Raw genomic sequence first — 21,793 nt, 5'->3', positions numbered from 1 at the left:
ACCAGTAAACTCATATCCTTGTAACGAAATTTCATTACACCGATATTACTAGTTTTGATATTGTTCCTATGAAATTTGAAGGGACGAAGTGAGGGTATAGGGATGACGTTTTTGTGTCCTATATTCACCTCTTCAGGGGTGATGTTAGCCCCGAGTTCATTTCAATGTACGATAGCGCAAGGCCACACAGAGTTAATATCTGGAAGGTTATGATATTCGCCGAATGGATTGGCTAAGAACATCTCCAGACTTCAAACCAATAGAGATAACTCTCTCAGGAGGGGTGGTTTCCTTCAGTCAAAAGTACTACTTTTAGTCATTGAAATGGATAGAATGAGCAAAAAAATTATATGTTCCCAGAAAATACTTTAATTTTCCCAACAGTTATTTATTAATTAATTTTTTAAAATGTCCGACTTTCCAAAAAAGGCGGGGTCTTTATGACGTCATAAATGATGCAATTTGGCGCATCTTTCTACTACGTTTCCACGTTATGATAATCAATCAGCGAATTAAAATTGCGCTCCACGCTTGCTACCAAACATATCGTTGCCAATACAAGTGAGTAAAGATGCGAATTAAATATTTTGATGTGTGAATGGCAACACAGAATGGCATTTCATCATTTGTGATGAAATGCCATCACAATCATTACACCACACAGTGCCACATAGTGTCACATCATTACACACGACAGAAGTGTAAACAATGAAAGCGCAACGATTTAAGAAATTTTTTTAAACTATTAAACTTAAATAAATTATTTAAAAAATGGTCAGATCCTATGTATTTAAGCATGCTGTTTAAGAAAAAAATACCTTTAAAATTTAGGAAACGACTCCATTCTCAAGCCCCCTCAGCGGACCATCCATGGAGTGAGAACAGCGTGGTTAAGCGAGTGAGGCCAATTGCCCCAGGAACTTATAAATTGCCTCATTCCAAGTATGGAATTATGCTGAGAGACCTGTATATCTGTTAGAGTGCGGACCATATCCCCTACTAACCCAATTTTTATTCAATTTTTCAACCGCTGTTTCATACCTTCCGACTTTAGCGGGTGTTGTTCATGATCATGCTTGTGTATTTTAAATGTTGGATGATTACTTGTTTTGTATTGTACCAATGTATGTGCATGATAAATTTCATTAAAATCGGTCCAATAGTTTTAGAGATAATTGACAAAATCTGATTGAGATTTTGTCGATTATCTCCTTATTGATTTCACACAAGTGAAAAATTGTTCAATGAATTATGTTCTTTCACATACTGATTTTATGACATGAATGTAATTTGGACTATTCTATGAAATATTAATGATTTATCTTTAATCATAAAAAGCTTTGGAAATATATATAAAAGTTTTACTAAGACCACAGGTTTTATTTTTTTTAGATCCATTGGAATATTTGCCATGTTGTATCCAGTATTCCTGACTGTTTATGGTTACTTCAAAATAGATATTAAACCATCTACGATCAAAACACAGTAAGTAATTTTCAGGCTTCTATACAGAACGGTTACACAGTCCAGCTTGTATGCACTATTTGTGATACTCTATTGAAAGATCAATTTTGTTCGTGATCTATTCAAATCATTCATTTAGAATTTTATTTCACATCACATATTTGTTAATATCATATTTTTTCTCACACAAAATCGTAAACTCGTAAGAACCGACATTAAATATATTAGTGAAAGATTCAAGTACAGGTTCACTTTTATTTTTACCACGTTTAATACGAAATCCCGGCTAAAACAAACATTTTGTTCGGTAAGCTTGGTTTTCACTTAATTACATTTAAAATTTCGAATTACGTGCATTAAATTGACAGTCTCGGCCTAGACAAACAAAATGTTTTTACCTGTTCGCTGAAAATGTTCCTCATTGAATAATATAATTTTCATTTTTAGAAATTATGAATAATTTTGTGAAGGTCTATTGTATATCGAGCAGAAAATGTCAAATATTTTGTATAGCCAATACATTTTTTACAAGTTCTGCCGTGCTAAGCGCAAAAGTTATATCTGCAGCAGAATCCAAAATGAGAAATTGCTTTTTAAAGTTTTGAGCCTCCATGTATTTGTTCAGATGCAACGTTTTCGAAAATTTTTTAAAAATATTTACCCTAGATGAAAACGAAATGGAATCTTAAGTATGAATAGGGGGGAGGGGTTTGAAAAATCTTACGTACTGTCCAACCACGGATTGCATGGATTTTTCAAACGTCCAGATAAGACGAATCTATGTGAATAAGGGGAAAAGTAAAATTTTGATGCGCGTATTTCGCTCATTTGAATGAGACTCTGCTTCTGCAAAAGCTGACATCGGTAAAAAAAATCATAGATTCGTCCATTTCCGGCTGTAAAACGGATGTTTGTCTTTCCATACAATCCGTTGTCAGACAGTACCCTTACATGAGGGTAGGGGGAGTCAAAAATTTAGAAAATCATCCTTACGTTAATGAATGGCCTTTTAGCTGTACTGTTTGTTGTTATCCGCATTTTGTGATTGTTTCCATTATGATACACATTTTATATATTTTTGGAATAACTTTCCAAATTCTATCTCTTTATTATCTAGCCCCGATGATCTTACCGCTATGCTTGCTATGCTTCCAGTCCTCGGACTTGGGTATCAGGTATAGAAAATTTATCAGTTTCATCTCTCTTTTTCTCTTCCCCTTCCTTTATTATTGTTCTTTAATCGTTTATGGGCAGTTCCATAGGTTGCCTGACGTTTTCAAAAATAAACCATAAGCCTTTGTCCCATTCCACGCAAAATATCTCTCGGTCCATTGTTGTATTTAAGCGAAATGTAATTACATAATTGAATGCCAAAAGATGATTTAAAAAAAAAATAGTTAAAAGCATGGCAAGCGACTAAAAAGCACTCTGTCAGTTAACATTCAAAAATCAACCTAAAAATTCTATTAAAATTACATCATTAAATTCAACGTAAAAAGAACAATAAACCAGGGGAAATGATTTCTTAAATAATGTATATTTTGCGTAGAATGTGGCAAAAGTTTTATGGATTTGCTTCGAAATATAAATCAGCTACCCGAGTAAGGTTTGCCCAAATGAAAAGTGGACACGTGCTATAATATCTAAATGAATGATTCAATTACAGCGCCACTGCACAAGTATATAAAGGTTGGTATGAGGTATGCATCTCAGATTCCATTCAGCGGTGAAAATGGTTTGCAGTAGAGGAAATTGTACAAAAGGAAAGTTGTGCTATCCATGGAAGCTTTCAAATCGGAACAACGCGCGGTAGTACAGTTTCTGGTTACGGAAGGTGAGCGTAATGCTGACATCTATCAGCGAATAGTAGCAGTGTATGGCTATGCTTTCAGTCCTAGGACTTGGGTATCAGGTATAGAAAAATTTTAAGTTTCATCACTCTTTTTCTCTTCTCCTTCCTATATTATTGTTCTTTAATCGTTTATGGGCAGTGTCGACCACTGTTTAGGTCGTACGGGGCTGTGAACAAGTGGTGTAAAAGTTTTCGAGAAGGGTGGCAAACGACATCGGATCTGCCGAGATCGGGCCAAGCAAACATCGCAATCACTAATGATTTCATTGCCTTCGTTAATGAAATGATCCGAACTATTCGGAGGATTATGACACGTGAAATCAAGGACGAACTCAACCTGAGTAAAGGAACGGTTCACACAATCATCCACAAACATCTGCAGCTAATTAAATGTCCACAAACACGACCCTGAATAAATTCCATTGGGAAGTTTTGGAGCGCCCTCTGTATAGTCCGGACTTGTCACCCTGTGACTTCCACATCTTTGAGCCATTTAAGAGAGCATTACAAGGGAAACGTTTCCATTCTGCTGATGAAGCGAAGGAAGCCGTGCAGGACTTCCTCAGGAATGAGCCCCGATCAAGGGCGCCCATATGCAAAATTGTAAGGGGGGGGGGGGCTCAGATATTTTCCCCATGGTTTAGCAGGATATTTTCCTGATTTTAGTGCAGATTAGAGTTATCAAAATTTGATGTTTTTAATAACTTATTCATTAACGGCTGGAGAAGAAATGTTTTCACATTTTTTGCAAAGAAAAAAGTACTAAAAGCAAAGAAGTTCTAATTTCAAAAGGGGTGGGGGCTTGAGCCCTCCCCTTGCCCCCCCCCCCCCTATATGGGCGCTCTTGGACCCGATCTTTCTACAGCAAAGGCATCGACCAGCTGCCGAAACGCTATGACCTGTGTTTCAACGCCCATGGCGATTTCTTTAGATTTACATTAAAAGCATTATTTTTATTCAACGTGTCCACTTTACATTTGGGCAACCCTTATAATTGCCGTTACATAAAATTCATCTACTTCAATTTTCATCATAATACTCGTAGTTGTAGCCAGTGAATACTTCTATGGATAATTCTGAAATATTTATGCATTTCGTGTGTTTTCGCAGTGCCAAGAAGTGTGCGTTCCAATTTATTCCTGCATGAAGGACAGAAATCTCTGCAACTTCGCAAAATCGAGCTTCGTGGCTATGGGATTTCTCTTCGTGATCTACTCGATTACCGGATGCTTCGGATACCTGACATTTGGCTCCGAAGTGGCACATAACGTTATGAAGATGTACAATGCCAAGGATCCATTCGTTATGGTTGGGGTTGGTGCCCTAATCCTCAAAATGATTGTCACCTACCCAATCCTAGCACTGTGTGGCAGGTAAGTCAATTTATTTTGAACTAGTGGTACCCGCACGTCTTGCCCGTAAGAGAAAATTAAAAGGTCTTTTGGTTCACCTGTATATTTGCAAATAATGTATAGTGAACTTTCTCGCCAATGGGCTTGTGCCCATGTTAGGGTTCCACGTTATGATAATTTCGTAATTTACTCGTCCATTTTATGATAATTTTGTTCTTAAAAGTGGAATAGAAAAAGAACCACATCGAATTTTCGAAAAATCGCTTCGAGGTGCACATCCCCATGCTACAAACTAACTTTGTGCCAAACTTCATGAAAATCGGCCGAACGGTCTAGGCGCTATGCGCGTCACAGAGATCCTGACAGACAGAGATCCGGACAGAGAGAGATCCTGACAGACAGAGAGAGATCCGGACAGAGAGACTTTCAGCTTTATTATTAGTAAAGAAAATGACGTTATAGCAATAATATGTTTGTCTAAGTGTCAAAAAAAAAAAAAAAAAAAGAGAGAGAGAGAGAGAGAGAGAAATATAATGTTTCTTAAGAAAACAAAGTGTTTCAGTTTATTGTTTAGTGGTGGTTTGTGGGAGGCGGGGGGGTAATGGAAGTAGTTACCTCTTCCAGGAATCGGAAGTTTTTTTTTTTTATTTTTAAGTTTAATGTATTTAGTTCAGTTTTATAGAAAAGTATCGAAGTATGTAAGAAGGTTTAATAGACGTTTAAAATTTGGCTGAGATCAAATAAAAGTCAAAATTAAATCAATTATTTTAGGAAAAGTTTGAAAGGACAAAAGTTTGAAGGACTTCTCCTTGCCTTAGGAGCAATATTAGGCTTATTCGAATCCAGCTATTCTTAGGTTAACAAGCTCACGGTCAGGATCCCCCATTCTCAAATTTTGCTTTTTTTTGCGTAGAACACATATTTGTTCGAATTTTAACGATTGAAAAAAAAAACAAAAAAAACAAAAAAAAACATTACCATAAGAGACTAAGTGGCAGTTTGAATCCTATATAAACCTTCATCTAACAGGTGAATTTGTTTCGAACAAACTTGGTCGAAAAAAAAACATGCTAAAAAGGAAAAAAAAAGCTATGATCTTTAGTGTGATTATGTTTTTTTTTTTTTTTAATTTTTAGGTTTTTAATTTAAAGCAATGTTTTAGCATTAGCAATTACGAGAGAAACACATACCCCTCCACCTAAAAATCATGAATGAAATCGATATATTTTTACTCATAGAACTTTTAACGTTCTTTTCATTACCACCGTAGACATCCGCTCTAAAACCACCCTCGTTACAATTTCAGAACTTTGGAGACGGATAGAGTAAGCCAAGATGACTCGGAATTATCGTGTCTACCATCTTTCGCCCCAATTCCCCAGAGGGATTTCTGCTAGAGCGTATGATGGATGGGAATTTCGGAATTATGTATATAGCAAAACAATGCAAAGGATCGGAAGTACTTTTTCCCTACTTTCCTGAAGCTGTGGTGCACTTAGAAACATTAGAAGGAAAAACTGCCACATCAGTTAATACTAGTTAAATAATAAATTTACGTGAACAAAAATAACATTAGACCTAGTGTTTGAAATCTTCCGTGCCATGCAAACAGTTCTGAAACTGCATTGTTGCATGATTCTTATTCATCGGGGATACACTCTACCCCTCTCCGAAGCTTTGCAGCGGTTAACTGAAGCACCCTATATACATTTAAGAGAAAAAGCAAACCAAAATCGTTTTGAAATCTATTTTAGCCAAGATTTTTTATAATTTTTTTGTAATAGAATTTATATAATAAAAAAACCTTGTTTATTTGAGGAACAAACTGAATCATATTCACTTTTCGTTAGAACTGTAGTTCCTTCAATGATAAGAGCTATATCCAATGAATAAACTGTTTTTTTTTTCCATCTTGGTTTTGATGGCGTTTGATTATAATTTCAAAATATTTCAAATATTCTTGATTTTTTTTCACTTTTATATTAATTTGCGAAACTAAAGTAAGGGGTTTCATGAGCTGAGTCTGAGAAAAAAAATCTTAAACTTGTGAATACAATAGGTTACTGATTGAAAACATAACTGTCTATCTATTTAATAAGGTTCTTTTCGGCTCAAGGTATCTCTTCCGGTTACTTGCTTATTTTTTTAAGTTTTCTAACACTTGAAACAAAAGGATCTTTTTTTTTTTTAATTCTTGAGGCTTCCTAATACTCTCTTTAGAAATTTCATTTTATTAGATGAAAACATTTTAGTCGTTAACGCGACCGTTATCCTCTACAACTGTAGTTAGAAGGTCTAAAACAAAATATGTGTAGCAATTAATAATCAAATTCTTGAAATATAATACCAACACACCACCACACACAAAACCACGTTCATTCCACCCCAAAATGAAAGGTAAGTGGTTTTGCATAAGAGAAAATAGCGAAAGCCTTTCCGTTAAAAAAAATCATGGAAATGTTTAATGGAGGGAGATATTGCAAAAACATTAAGCCTGTTTAAAAAGTAACAGTATCGGACAATTTTGTTCAATAAAACTGTACAGGGTCAAAGTTATCCTTATATTTTTGCATTAAAATACCATATTTTGGTTGTCTAGATTCTAGCGCCTTCTGAAACTAGGTATAAATCTTTTTGGGGATTTAAGTATTTTAGTACAGATTAGCTTGAAATGATATCTTACGATGTATTAAGTATTTTGATAGTAATAATTTCACATAAAAGATTTTGTTTAACCTAAACTAGTTACAGGTTTCATAATTTGTGAAAAAAATCCAAATCGTGTGACTGAAATAGTCCAAAGGACCAAGGACCGAAGCTGTTTTATACTCGTATTTTAAAGTGCAGAAAAATGACAACATTGCTGACATTTTCTCACATGGAGCAAATTAATTTTTATCAAGAAAGAACTCAAGATTATAAATTTCGCTTTTACATAATTGCATTGTAGCGGTGTCTAATGTCAAATTAAACTTCAAGTTCTAATTTTCGGCTAGACATTTATCATTTCCTCAGCGTAATCTGCTACAACATTTATGTCGTCAAATAAAATGGAACAATTTTACCTGTTGAAGCATTTAAACAATGAGAAATAGACAGATGAAAAAAAAAAATTAATTTAAAAAAAAATTGAATTTTGGCCTCTTGAAAAATGTAGGTTGGTGCAAAATGCAGTAGCAGCTGCAACCAAGAATGGTATGCAAAATGTGAAAGGTTTTTAAGTAAACAGATTGTAAATACCTTCGTAACGTTATTAATACATTTTTTAACAGTGTAAAATTTCAAAACCTTTAAATTTCTCCATCCGGATAAACCCTTTTCTTGACAAAAATACCAGGGAAGTTGTAATTGAAAGTTGAAGTTTCAATTGCATTTGATTCATCATGCTGTGTAATAGGTGGTTCGAAAAACTTTTGATTACTTTATTTCGGAATCGCGTTACCTCTCAAAAGTTGTAGTTTGGTATCGTCAATGGGGTCGTTTCCAAAATTTTAAAAATATCTTTTTCTGAAAGAGCATGCTTAAAAACATAGGATCTGACCATTTTTTAAATAATTCATTTAAGTTTAATATTTTAAAAAAAAATACTTAAATCGGTTTCATTGTTTACACCTCTGTCATGTGACATCACAAATGATGAAATGTCATTCAGTGTTGCCAATCACAGAACAAAATATTTAATTCGCATCTTTACTCACGTGTATTGGCAACGATATGACTGATAGCAAGCGTAGAGCGCAATTTTAATTCGCTGCTTGATTATCATAACGTGGAAACGTAGTAGAAAGATGCGCCAAATTGCATCATTTGTGACGTCATAAAGATCACGCCTTGTTTGAAAAATCTGACATTTAAAAAAAATAATTAAACAAAATTTGTTAGGAAAATCAAAGTATTTTCTGGGTCCATGTAAATTTGTTTGCTCATTCTATCCATTTCAATGACTAAAAGTAGTACTTTTGACAGGAGGAAACCACCCCATTAGGGAAAAATAATAAAAATATTCCAAGTTGACATCTTCAGTTCGCGTATGAGGCTGAAAATTTGACAAAATATGCTAAAAATGGAATTTTTCAAAAAATAATAAAATTGTTTTTTAAATCTTTTTATAGCGCAACAGCCATAAATTGGCATTATATATACAGTTTGAACCTAAAAAAAATTTTATAGCTTTTACATAAGATGTTTTGTTTGCACATGCGCCTTAAATTGGGCTAAAATCTCCTGCCCAAACTAAGGCGTATGCGCGAACTAAAGATCTTAAGTAAAAGCTATAAAATATTTTTTAGGTTCATACTACGCTATATGGTGACAATTTATGGCTGGGGCATTATGAAAAAATACAAAAAGACTAATTTTATTATTTCCTGAAAATTTCAATTTTTAACATATTTTTTCAAACTTTTTGCCTCATGCGCGAGCTGAAGATGTCAACTTATAATTTTTTTTTCTTTCCTAATTGAGGATACTAAACTACAACTTTTGAGAGGCAACGCAATTCCGAAATAAATAAATCGATTTTTCGAACCACTCCACTGGGTAATGTCATCTTGTGCAAATTGCTAAGCTACTTTAGGAATAGTGTAAGCTTTAGTTTGTAAATGAAAACTATGTCGAAGATTAAATTCAGGAATCCCTAGCTAAGCCCTTTTCTGATTTTTTCCCGCAGTTGGTAACTGTTAGAAAAAATCCGAAAACTTATTCATCTGTCTTTTTCTCCCCTATCTCGAAGTCTGCTTTAGTTCAAGGTATTTTTCGTAAGAGAATTTCTTCGATTCTACTGACCTTACGTTATTTGCTATTAAGCTATGCACCAAATATATTTTAATATTTCCAATTCAGAAATTATGTCTACCTTCCTAATGAAAAATAAACTTATATTCATTTAGAGATGCCACAGCGGGGATTTACGCCGAAATTCGAGGTCTTAAGCCAGTCGAGCTCGCAGCAGGTGAAAAAAGTCGCCGTTATGTCTTCGCCGCCATTTGGTTTACAAGTTCTCTATTTCTTGCAGTAGTTACGAGTGGCATCGGAATCGTCATCAAATACTTAGGTTCTGTGGCCTCAGCAAACATATTCATATATCCAGGTACGTTTTTTTTTTTTTTTTTTTTTTTTTGCGAATATTGTTGACGCGATAGGAGATAGTGACTTCGTTAAGAAAATTTGAATATTTGTCTTGTATGATATTTCCTTCTCATCAAAAAAAAAAAGAATGCATCAGTGATTTTTACTTCCCTTTACAAAGTAAAGGAAGTATTGTATTCGCGAAAAAAATATCACCCAAAAATAGGCCTAAATTTCCATTTTGCTCACCCCCTAATGAATGTTGAGTTTATTTTTCAACCCGCCCACACGTGGATATATGCCTAAGAACGTATAGACACCCGAAACATCCATTTTCACGATCCCCGAATCAATTACAGCGAATTTTGTTGTGACGTATGTATCTGCATATGCTTCTCGCATAGTGATGTAAAATACCCGGGTATTTATTTTTAGGGGTAAATACCCAGGGTATATACCCGGGTAAATACCCAAACTGGGTATTTACCCAGGTATTTATTTCAAAAATTTATATTCAACTAAAATACTTTTCTGTATGTATTCCGCTATGTATATATATATATATATATAACCAACCATATACAAAAGAATACATTTTTGCCCAAAAATTGTATTTTGATCACATATTTAAGAAATTATTGTGTGAAACAACTTAGCAATCTAATATGATATACATATTAAATGTGTTAGATATGCCTAATCAATGTTGATAGCGAAATTTCAAACATAAAAATTCATTCTACAAAAAGTAAAAAGCTTAACTGGTGACAAAAAAAAACCATCAATTTTTTTAAGGTCCTAGTTTTTTATAACCCAGTAATATATCCCTGCATGACATCAAAATGTAACGAAATGTCGCTCAATTTATTGATACTATTTATTTACCTATATCTTTTGCAGAAATTTCCTCTAAACTTAGTTCAAGTGTTCAGGCGTATTCTGCATCTCATACAGTGCCGTATTTACATATGGGCTTACTTAGCTATAGCCCAGGGCGGCACTTTTTCCCCATACCTTTTTACCCTTTTTTACCCCCATTTTTTTTTATTTTTTTTTATATAGTAATGAGGACATTGGAGTGGCCTTTCATGGGTTCTTTCATAGGATGATCAACCAATTTCATATTTACATACTAACTGCAGATATAATTGCCTGTTTCGCACCTCAAATCAATTTTAAATTGTAATTTGCTAACTGTATAACAGTACATTATTATTACTACATTACATTTAGCAATATCTAAAACTTCAGAAACTTCTGCTATTTTTGAAAGTTTGATATTTTTATAAATAATCTTAGGGAGTAAAAAAAAATAATTAAATAAAAATATCATCAATTAAAAAAAGTAAATGAATTACTATAATGAAATGCTTCAAGACGATAATTATTATTACTTAGAATTAGCGATTATAATTTTGTTAGTTTAATGTTGATTATTATTATTGCATTTCAAATTTGATTTTGATCAAATTTCATTAAAAAAATGATTTAAATTTAAAAAAAGGCTGATTCAAATTTTAAAAAAATCAGATTTAAGTATTAAAAAGAAATCGTGATTTTTTCCTCCCCAATTCTGTAAATTAACACAACTAGAGGGCGGCCAGTTTCAAAAGCCCGGGGCGGCTTCACATCCAAATACGCCTCTGATCTTATATAACAAGAGATACAATTTAAGACAAATTTAAAATAGAAATTCAAAGAAATTGAAGAAACAACGACATTAAAAACTGAAAGAATAAATACAAAAGTGTACCGTAATGCCAGCGCAAAGTGCTAGAAACAAAAACAGTACAAACATATTCACACAAACAGTCAAAATACAAATGAAAAAAGCAAATGAAAAAAGTGAGAGAATCAAAATGGTAAATGAAAAAGGTGAACCCAGGACCAACACTTTATCAAGGGGGGGGGGGGGGGATTGGTCCTAAAGTTCACAAGGCATGTGATAAGTGCACTTTATCAAGGGGGGGACCCACTTTATCAAGGGGGGTTTTCCATTTTGATGTTCTCGCTTTTTTTCATTTGTATTTTGACTGTTTGTGTGAACATATATATATATATATATATATATATATATATATATATATATGAGATGCGTACAATGTCATAATTGGAGAAGTATGAGCAATTCAATGATGAAATTCAATTATAGTGCCTAGAAAGAGTAGTGTGCCGATCGGCGGGGAAAAAGTGAGGTCAGATCTGAGGAAAATCCAGGTGGCGCTGCACTCGAGTAGTACGTTATGCTCCTCAATCAGACTCGTTTTAAATCAGCGATTGCATGCTGATTTCGCAGTTTAAAAACCCCATTTTTCGGATTAAACTTATTTCTGCGCAAAAGACAAATTCTGTAATAAGTGCTAATTGTTACATGGGTGTTCGTTTATTTTTTGAAGCATATAAAATTACCTTATTACCTTATTATAAAACTACCTTACTTCAATGAAAATAGTAGACTATAAGGGCCCATTCATTAAATACGTAAGGGTCCCAAGGGGGAGGGGGGTTGGAAAAGCCTCTACGTACCCTTACTTGGGGGGAGGGTCAAACTCATTCTTACATAATATTTTCCAAGTCGATATTTCACATTAGACATTGCGCGGTCAAGTGATTTGGCAGAGATTATGTTCTATTTGCGTCTGGAAGGTAAGAAACGTGTTAGGATAAGATGTTTTTTTATTTGTTTTACAAAGAATTTATAGTGTAAAATATAATAAAGGAGTCGCATTACGTACGGCATGTTTTATTTGTAATTAATATTACATCAAAAAAAAAAAAAAAAAGAAAAAAAGTCGAAAAAACATTCAGTTTAGATTCTTTTCAGTAACTATTTCTTTACGCAAAAGGTTTAATTTAATAATGTGAATTTAATAACGATTCCAGTGATGTAACGATTCAAGATTTGTTATTTTATCATTTTGAAAAACGAAATGGAATCTTACATAAAAATGGGGGGGGGGGGGGGTGTTAAAATTCTTACGTACCCTTACATGGGGGAGGGAGGGTCAAAAATTGCCAAAATCATCCTTACGTAATTAATGAATGGCCCCTAAGTATTCAATAACAGTGCGTCTACTAATAATAAAGCGGAGTCTCTCTGTCTGGATTTCTGTCCGGAATTCTGTCTGGATCCCTGTGACGCGCACAGCGCCTATACCGTTCGGCTGATTTTCATGAAATTTAGTACAAAGTTAGTTTGTAGCATGGGGGTGTGCACCTCGAAGCGAATTTTCGAAAATTTGATTTTGTTCTTTTTTTATTTTTAAATTTTAAAAACAGTTTCCGAAGCAGAATTATCATAAGATGGACGAGTAAATTACGAAATTATCCTGACGTGGAATCGTAACATGGGAAGAGCGAATGAACATAGCCAATTGGCGAGAAATTCATCATCCATTATTTGTAAATATACAGGCTAATCAAATGACCTTTTAATTTTCTCCTTCGGACAAAGTCGTGCGGGTACCGCTAGTTACAAAATAAAACTGCTTCTAAATTATTGAAGCTAATTAAAATTATCAGGGCTTCTCAGTCTGAGTCGAAGAACAGGATAATCTACTTTTACACCTTTGACCAAAATAGTAGCATTGATTTGTAAATTTTCTTCTACTTCAATAATGATCTTTTTATCGTCAATATTATTTTCCACATAATTTTCATTATATACAAAAACTACAATATTTGGAGATTTTTTTAATTTCATACAAACCCAATATTCGTTAGGCAAATTAATATGAACAATTTCATCTATAATAGATTTATACGTGGTTATTTCAGTTACATCTGCGGAAAGATCAAGTTTTATTTTTTTCAAACAGGGAACATTTTTCTTAACTGCATAATTCCTGATGGACCTTTGCTTTGGTATTTTTTTAGTAAAGTATGTTGGCAGATTTGGGAAAATTGTCGTAATTGCCTCGTCTTTTAAAAAAAGTTTTCCCTGGGGAATCAAAACTTCCTCACCATTTATAATATGCTCATTATGCGTTTCAATAAAATGTTTTTCGAAATGCAGAGCACAAATTGAGCAATATTTATCAAAAACTTTTATCTAACCTGGGAATTAACGAGTTCCACTTCTTTAGTTTTTCTTCATCTGCTGGAGCTTTAAAAAGCGAAACTTTTTCTTTGCATGTTTTGTATCCACTTTTGCACCCTGGTACGAAACAAGATAAAGCTTTACTTCTTCTAATATTAAACTTTGATGCCTCCATTAAAAGCCTTAAACGCTGTTTCATGAAATATTCACGAAATAAAGGTAAAAAAGAGAAACGCGGAACTAAATTGTAACAAAATCCCGCGTCTACTAATGTAAGCACCGCGAAATTGAACGTACACCTCGACCGCACTGCCCTCTAGCGGTTTTCATACATTTTGTCTTCAAGAATCGAAGGGGAAAAAGCGCCGATCGGCACACTATTCTTTCTAGGCACTATAATTCAATGCAACTTCATGATGAATAAATTTTCATCATGAAGTACCGGGGAGTAAATGCAAATAAGCATGGCAACAGAAAACAGTATTTTGATTTTATTATTTGCTTATTAATGTGCAAACTGTTTCTATATTTGCCACGTTAACAGTAATAAAATAAATAACATCATAATCTTTTTAAATTCTCAGTTTATTCTCCCAAACATCCCTCATGCTTCCTTTTTTTTTTTTCCATTTTGGATATGACTAACCTAAATTTTGATTTTGAAATCCTGAAGTACATCATTGAATTGCTCATACTTCTCGAGTTATAACATTGAAAATAAAGATTCTTTGGTTCACGATATGTTTCTTTCATAATTTCATCAAATCTTTCAATGAAAATATTATAAACTGTGTAATACATATGTATGTATCAGTTTTACCAATTATTTCATATTTAGATTTAAAAAAAAAAATTCCCATTCACTTTTTGCATTTTTTTGTAAAATACCCAGTTTTTGGGTATTTACCCAGGCCTTGGGTAAATACCCGGGTAAATACCCAAAAAATATTTACCTACCCACTGGGTATTTACCCGATCCACATCACTATTCTCGCATAACTCAAAAACGGTATGTCCTAGAAAGTTGAAATTTGGTACGTAGACTCCTAGTGGGGTTTGGTTGAGCACCTCCCCTTTTGGTTGCACTCGGATGTTTCTAAGGGGGTCTTTTCCCCCTTTGGGGGGGAGGGAATCATTGTTAATTTAGATGTAAACTCAAGTGGTGTTATAATTTGGCAAACACTTGGCGCTATATCGCCCAGCTTTTGGTCGCCAAGTTTTTTCGCCAACTTGGCGACAAATTTGGTGGGGTTTTTTTTTGAAATTTAGTTTTATTTTGACCACTATTGGTGATATTTAAAGAGTTAACTGTTGAATCACATTAATTTCTCCAATGTTCGGAAAATTAATCTGTATAAAACGTTTTTCTTCTTCAGTTAACACAAACTTGGGGTAAAAATACTATTTAAAGTGTTTCTTTGTTTGCTTCAAGGCACTACTATTATCATTAAATTGACGTAAAAGGAAGTCATGTGATGCACACATAAGCTCGTTTTATATATTGAGTTTTTCTTCATTCTTCCATTCTTTTTCTGCACTTAAAAATCTCGCAGAAATTCCACTTAAGAGTTATTTTCATTTGCTACGTTTCCTCAAAATTTACTATGAAACAAACTCGCCAATTTCATGAAAATGAGCAAAACATTGAGCCTTATCAGTAACAAAACAAAATGCACTATAAAAAAAAAACACTCACCAGAAATTTATTTCTGGTTTCTGTTCTTTGAATTTAATTTTAATCAAAGCTAGAAAATTGAAAGTAATTTTTTTCTATTTATTAAGTTAAAAATAAACTTGAGGCTTTAGGAGGAGAATCTGATAAACTAACAAATAGGCAAAAAAAAAAAATCACTTTTCTACTGCGAAAGTAGACTGAGTTATAAAGTTTTGAAAATCACTATTAACAATTTCTTCTTGCCAGAAAAAAAATATTTAGGGGCTTTAAACAAATTGATATTATTTTACATGTGATTTGTCTGTAGTTTACATGTAGATACTATTCTTTATAATTTTTACCTGCACATAATAACACCTCACATAATTTTTCTCTACCTTAGCCCTGGCTTAAGGGTGGTAACTTACTGCTTAAAACCTCTGTTTGCTTAAATTGTTCTTACGAAGTCAGCTTTCTTTAAAAAAACCTAATACAGTGAAACCTGTGTGTGACGATACTGTCTATAACGATAACCTGTCTATAACAACATTTTTTTTTTTTTTTTTGACCCCAGCAAAATGTCAGCATGAATAATCAAACTGTCTATAACGGTAACCTGTCTATTACGATATATTTTTAGGTCCCAACAGTATCGTTGTAGAAAGGGTTTACTGTACTGTAGTTTAACATATTGCTGTCTGTGTTAGAGTATCAATTTCTTTTTACTGAATAAGATTGCTAGAACCTGAAAACTGTATAAGATTTATGTTTTGTAATTTTGATTGCAACATTTATTGACTACAACAGTATAATTTATAATTCCGTGCATGATTTAAAATACTTTTCGGGTTTAAACTGCCTTATATCACGGTTCAAAAGTTCTCTATTAGGTCAGGATATGGTAAGTGGGTAGCCATGTATAGGGTCTGGTGGGGGAAAGTGGTCAATGGGGTAAAGTGGTCAGTCGTCAAATAAATGGCTACAGCTTGCATATAAATGTTCGAATGAATGTGAAAATTTTATTATAGAGTAGGGTAGTTAGAAACTACATTTCGAGTACAAAATTTTACAACTGGCAAAATGTTATTCGGTAAAAAAAAAAATATTTTGTGTCAATATGAAAAGTTTTTAAATCTAAAGACCTCTTTTAACTTCCTTGGGAAATTTTGTTTGTTAGAATTATGAACAGATTGACTGCATAGGAGCTTCCTACATGTCTCAAGAACTCTTACTCATTAGCAGTTAGCTGAATCTATTTTAGATAATTTTTTAGAACAATTTTAGTAAGATGGGGTAAAGTGGTCATAATATTACGCTTAACAAGTATTGTTCTTCTAATGTCACTTAATCATTAAGTATAAGGCAGATATAAATTAAATATTAATTTCACTTAATATGTATTGTTTTTTCAGTAAATGGTGTTAAATATACGAGTATATGCGTAAGTATACGCATATACTCGTGTAGGCACGTATATAGACGTATTCACATAAATGCACCAATAAATACATATATGGATATCTGCAAGTATTTTTAATCTATACAGATATACATTCGACTATAACGTATATACTCGTTTATATATATAAACACTTATATACTCAGGTAGACACTCATATACGCGTGCGTACTCGAGTAGACACTTACATACAAGCATATGATATACAAGTATACAGGATGAGTTTAAACTTTAAAGCAAATTGCAAATTATTAAAAGGTGTTAGAGGGGAGGATAAGAAGTAAGAACCACATAAGGAAACAAACACAATACTGACGCGCTACATGCACGCAAAGTCAGAAACTGGTGGATGCAAAACTGGTCAAAAATTTATTACACAAAGACAATTTTACACAACATTTTAGGTTTCAAGAAAATTTTAAAGCGATTGATGAAATTTGCGGCCTGCAGCTGTGATATATGTGCGTCACAATCACAAAGCACGCTCTGTTACAATAACGAGACTTTTGAAAAACTTTCATCAGCCGATGCGCCTTTGTTGCGATGCTTGTATTAGAGCTACAGGCCGTAACTTTTAACAACTGCTCTAAATATTTCTTAAAAACTAAAATCTTGGGCAAAATCATCTTTGTGTAACAAATTTGTGATTTGTTTTCATTCCATCAGTTTCTGGCATTGTGAGCATGTAGCGCGTCAGCGAACGTAAGTTCTTTATAATTCTTTGCTTCTTATCCTCCCCTCTCACACCCCTTAGATTTTTGCCCAAGATCTTGTTTTCACTCTGTAGGCACACATGTATATAAGCTTGTGTACTCGTGTATACATACATGTACTTGTGTATACACGTAAATGTACGTATATACGTCTATACGGGTATATAACCATGTTTGCACGTATACATACGTATACGCGTGCTTCACAATGTGAGTAGACACGTACCCCCAAACATACACTGGATGTATCCACGAATTAACTCGTGTATACCCGTATATTTGTGTATATACACTTATATATGCGTGTATGCGTTTACTGTACACGTATATACTCATGTATGCACGTATATACACAAGATACAAGTGCATACACTCATATGATGTTGGTTTACACACATATATACCCGTACATACACGTGACACGTATATACTCGTGTATACACGCATACACTCCTGTAGCTTATCACGTAAACATGCTTATATACACGTATATGCTTGAGTAGGCACGTGCATGCATGTATCTGATGCATACATGTATCTACTCATATATGAACGTGTTTACTAATGTTTACACGACACGTATATACTCGTGTATACTCACATACGCTTGTGCATATGCTTGTGCATATACTTGTAACTATAAAAATAAGCGAAATATACAAATATTAGGGTTGTTTATAATGGTTTGGCATCTATTTTTAACTATGACCACTTTACCCCATGCTATGACCACTTTCCCCCACCCCATGGGGTAAAGTGGTCATAAATACAAAGAGAAAAGAAAGGGTTATAATGCTACTTAAATCAATATTTATTTTCCTAAAACTCAATGTACCGTGTTCTTAAATAATGCAATGTAAAATAAAAACAAAAAAAGTTTAAGTGTTTAAAGAATTTATTGTATTTATTATTCACCTAAGTTGAAAACCTACGATTTTATGACCACTTTACCCCACCAGACCCTATGTAATTAGCCGTAAATTACCACCGAAACCAGGGCTAAGGCAGAACTAACGCAATACATCAGACAGCCCGATTATCACATCCAAAGACTGCAGTTTCGTTCTTATTAGAACTCATCAGCGTGCATTAGTGAATAACAGAGCTGGAGGCAGATGTCATCTCATTAAAGCTAAGAGTGCAACAAACAAACTAAAAAATACATTTATCTCACCAACGAGTGTCCGTGAAGTATTCACGATGATGAGCATTCCCCGTGAATTATTCACGGGTCGAACCTCAGCATGGTGCGGACACTCGCTGGTGAGATAAATTTACTTTATCTACCAGTTTGTTGGCACTCACTGCTTCAATGAGATGACATCTGCCTCCAGCTAGGTTATCCTCTAATCCAGACTGACGAGTTCTAATGAGAACGAAACTGCAGTCTCTGGGTATAATAACCGGGCTGTCAAGAATATTGCACATGTTTATGTATTTCGTGTTTTTGTGTGTATGTGTATGTACGAATAAAAAATATCAATATGTTTCAGGAATTTGTTTGATGAAAGTTGTGCTCAAAGAAGATCCAGACATAGTGAAAACAAGAAGCAAAGGTCTGATAGTTTATTCTATATTTATTGCCGCTGTGGGAGCCTTTTGCTTCGGAGAAGTTCTGCTTACCGCTATTCTGAACTCAAAATCAGAACTACCCGATGATCTGTGCGTGAAGGAGCTCAAAGCACCTTGAAATACCCACCTGTATTTCGATGCTTAGTTTGAGGCTTCTTTTCAAGAGGAGGGAGAAATCCAGCGCTCAACGATTCGAAGAATTCAGTGATAAAACTTGCACAATCTTATTTCTTATTGTTAGAACGAAGCGTTTGTAAATTTTTCATCTAGCAACAAAAGTTTTTGTTGATTATTTACTCTGGTGATAATCTTGTAAATATACATTCTTATTATGAAGAATTTTATGATATTAGTGCCAAAATGTTAATGATTACTTAAAAAGAAAAGTATAATTAAACTCCACTTTTTGTAAATCTTAATTTATGGCAGATAACACTAGCAAAAATGATAGGTGAAAACGGTGTTGGTTGAGTTTGCGGACCAGGACCCTTCTCACAGGAGGTAGACGGATCATTGACTCTAGAACCAATATTGATTTCTGCTGAAATTTAGAGCTATTTGAGATAAAATGTCAGATTGTTGGCTATAACAACAGACTCTGCTATGTATAAAATTACTTGTCAATTTCTGTTTGAGTAAATTTATGAAAATTGTGATCATGGCTATAGTGATCAGTCAAGTACATCCATAGCAACATCACAATTCAATACTGTCATGAGCAGGTAAACGGTAGTAGCTGCAGAAATGAGTTTTCGAGGTACAGTAAAACCTGTGAAGTTGACCACCCTTGCAACTTGACCACTTGTCTAAGTTGACCGCTTTTATCTGGCTTGGAATTGGTCATTACCATATAAATCAAACTCTGTAAGTTGACCACCTGTTTAAATTGACTACTAATGTAGTGAACCGCAAGTGGTCAACTTACACAGGTTTTACTGTATTTGAAGAAACGTGCATTGGATTCAATACTGACAGTAGGGAAATGTTGGTATTGGACGTTTCTTTCCCGCTATTATTTCAGCGGAAAACAAATAACCAACCTTGTACAATGAAGTTAACGTGCAACAGATAACGATAGAAAAAATGCAGTAACTGCTCTTTACCTACCCATGGCAGAACACTGTTTTCATAGTTCTGTCATCTTATTAATGTCTAGTTTATATTAATATATTAGTTTATATTAATGTATAATAGTTCCAAAAAATCTGGCATGTTTATAGATGCAGTACTTCGAGTGCAGATCTAAACATCTCTTCTTAAATTTATACTCACCTACTTGTTAACGTTCCCTCTGGACAGTATGCAATGTGGCAGTGGCCAATAGGTGAGTTGGTGTAAACGTTCCGTTGGTATAAACGCTACTATGATGTCAATTCAAACTATCTTTTAAAATTTAGTTGAAAATCGACATCAATAAATGTCAATGATAATTGAGTGCCATGCTTCATGACTTTTGAAATTTTTTATTTGATACGCGTGTGTCAACAGAAATTTGATTTAAGTTCTAGAAGTGACTTTTTGTTTACTTTCTTTGACCCAAGTCCTTTCCGTCTTCTAAGACTCTATGTGCATCCCTTACACTTTTCTTGTTAGTTTTATTTTTTGGTGGTACTTTTACATTCCTCCAAGAAAATCAGTGTATATTTATTGTTCTGATACTATTGCTACTGTTAAGAAAAGTTGTACTGATTCGTGATTTTTTTTGACAGTGATTTATGTCAACTCTCCGCAAAATCATAGCGGAAAATTGTGTTTCGAATCGTTTTATTTATGCTTAGAACTAGCACAATACATATATATTTCTTATGTAGTTTTTGCAAAGTTTAAAACAGCAGTTTTGCCAGGGATCCGTGAAAAAATGTATTTTGCAGTTTTTCCTCTGGAAGAGAGTGTTTCATCATCATATGAATCAGCAACTGTTCACTGTTGGTAATGTTCCACAAAAAGACTATTTACTATTCTTTTTTAATGGTTCCAAAGTAAGCCAAGATGTTACGATTTTGATTCTATCGGACCCTAGACAAAATTGCTTTATCATTTGCGTCTCAAATTTATACTATCCGGATAGAATGATTTTTTTTCAAGCCAACATTGTTGTAATTTTTTGAGCCTAGTAATATTGTAATTCAGCCAAGTGACCAAACTTATGTAAAAAAGAAAAGAAAAATAAAACCTCTGTTATTAAAAAAATTATTTTATAGTTATTTTGCTGTTAAAATCTTAATCTAAGAGTTTAATTGTACTTTTTCATTACTCAGAGCGAATATTTTGACCAGGTGGCTCTATTTCCTAATGCCGATATCAAAATACTCGAAGTTTTTTTTCCCCTTTAAATGTTTGAATTTTGATTCGCAACTCCAGAGCTCGAATACGCTACCTTGCGGTGATTAACAACACTAAAGAAAAAGGTAAATCATTCCATTCCACGTGTTTTCTTTGGGGTAAATTACAGGCTTCAGACAATTTGTGATGTAATGTAATTTCAGAAGAATAGAAGAGAAAGCTTCCCACAAACACGACGAAAAATTACTGTCATTCACTAAGCGTCAAAGCAAGTTATAAGTTACGGCGTGTGTTTGTTTTACCTTTTTCATCCGCCATTAGACAGTGGCTGCAGCGCC

The 21,793-nt window shown here is 33.8% G+C and overlaps 1 protein-coding gene across 1 annotated transcript in view; it reads left to right on the top strand.

Moving 5' to 3' along the window:
- Positions 1-21,365, top strand: part of LOC129221906 (sodium-coupled neutral amino acid transporter 7-like) — a 76,239-nt gene extending 54,874 nt beyond the window's left edge. The window contains exons 5-9 of the mRNA XM_054856282.1: positions 1,393-1,485; positions 2,582-2,639; positions 4,427-4,689; positions 9,558-9,757; positions 19,094-21,365. Coding sequence (XP_054712257.1) covers positions 1,393-1,485; positions 2,582-2,639; positions 4,427-4,689; positions 9,558-9,757; positions 19,094-19,290 — 811 coding nt within the window. The 3' untranslated portion in view covers positions 19,291-21,365. The remainder of the gene's footprint in view (positions 1-1,392; positions 1,486-2,581; positions 2,640-4,426; positions 4,690-9,557; positions 9,758-19,093) is intronic.
- The last annotated feature ends 428 nt before the right edge of the window (positions 21,366-21,793 follow it).

This window comes from Uloborus diversus, chromosome 5 (genome assembly GCF_026930045.1).
Source record: "Uloborus diversus isolate 005 chromosome 5, Udiv.v.3.1, whole genome shotgun sequence".
Classification (NCBI taxonomy): Eukaryota; Metazoa; Arthropoda; class Arachnida; order Araneae; family Uloboridae; genus Uloborus; species Uloborus diversus.
This window is presented reverse-complemented; position numbering and strand designations above follow the sequence as displayed.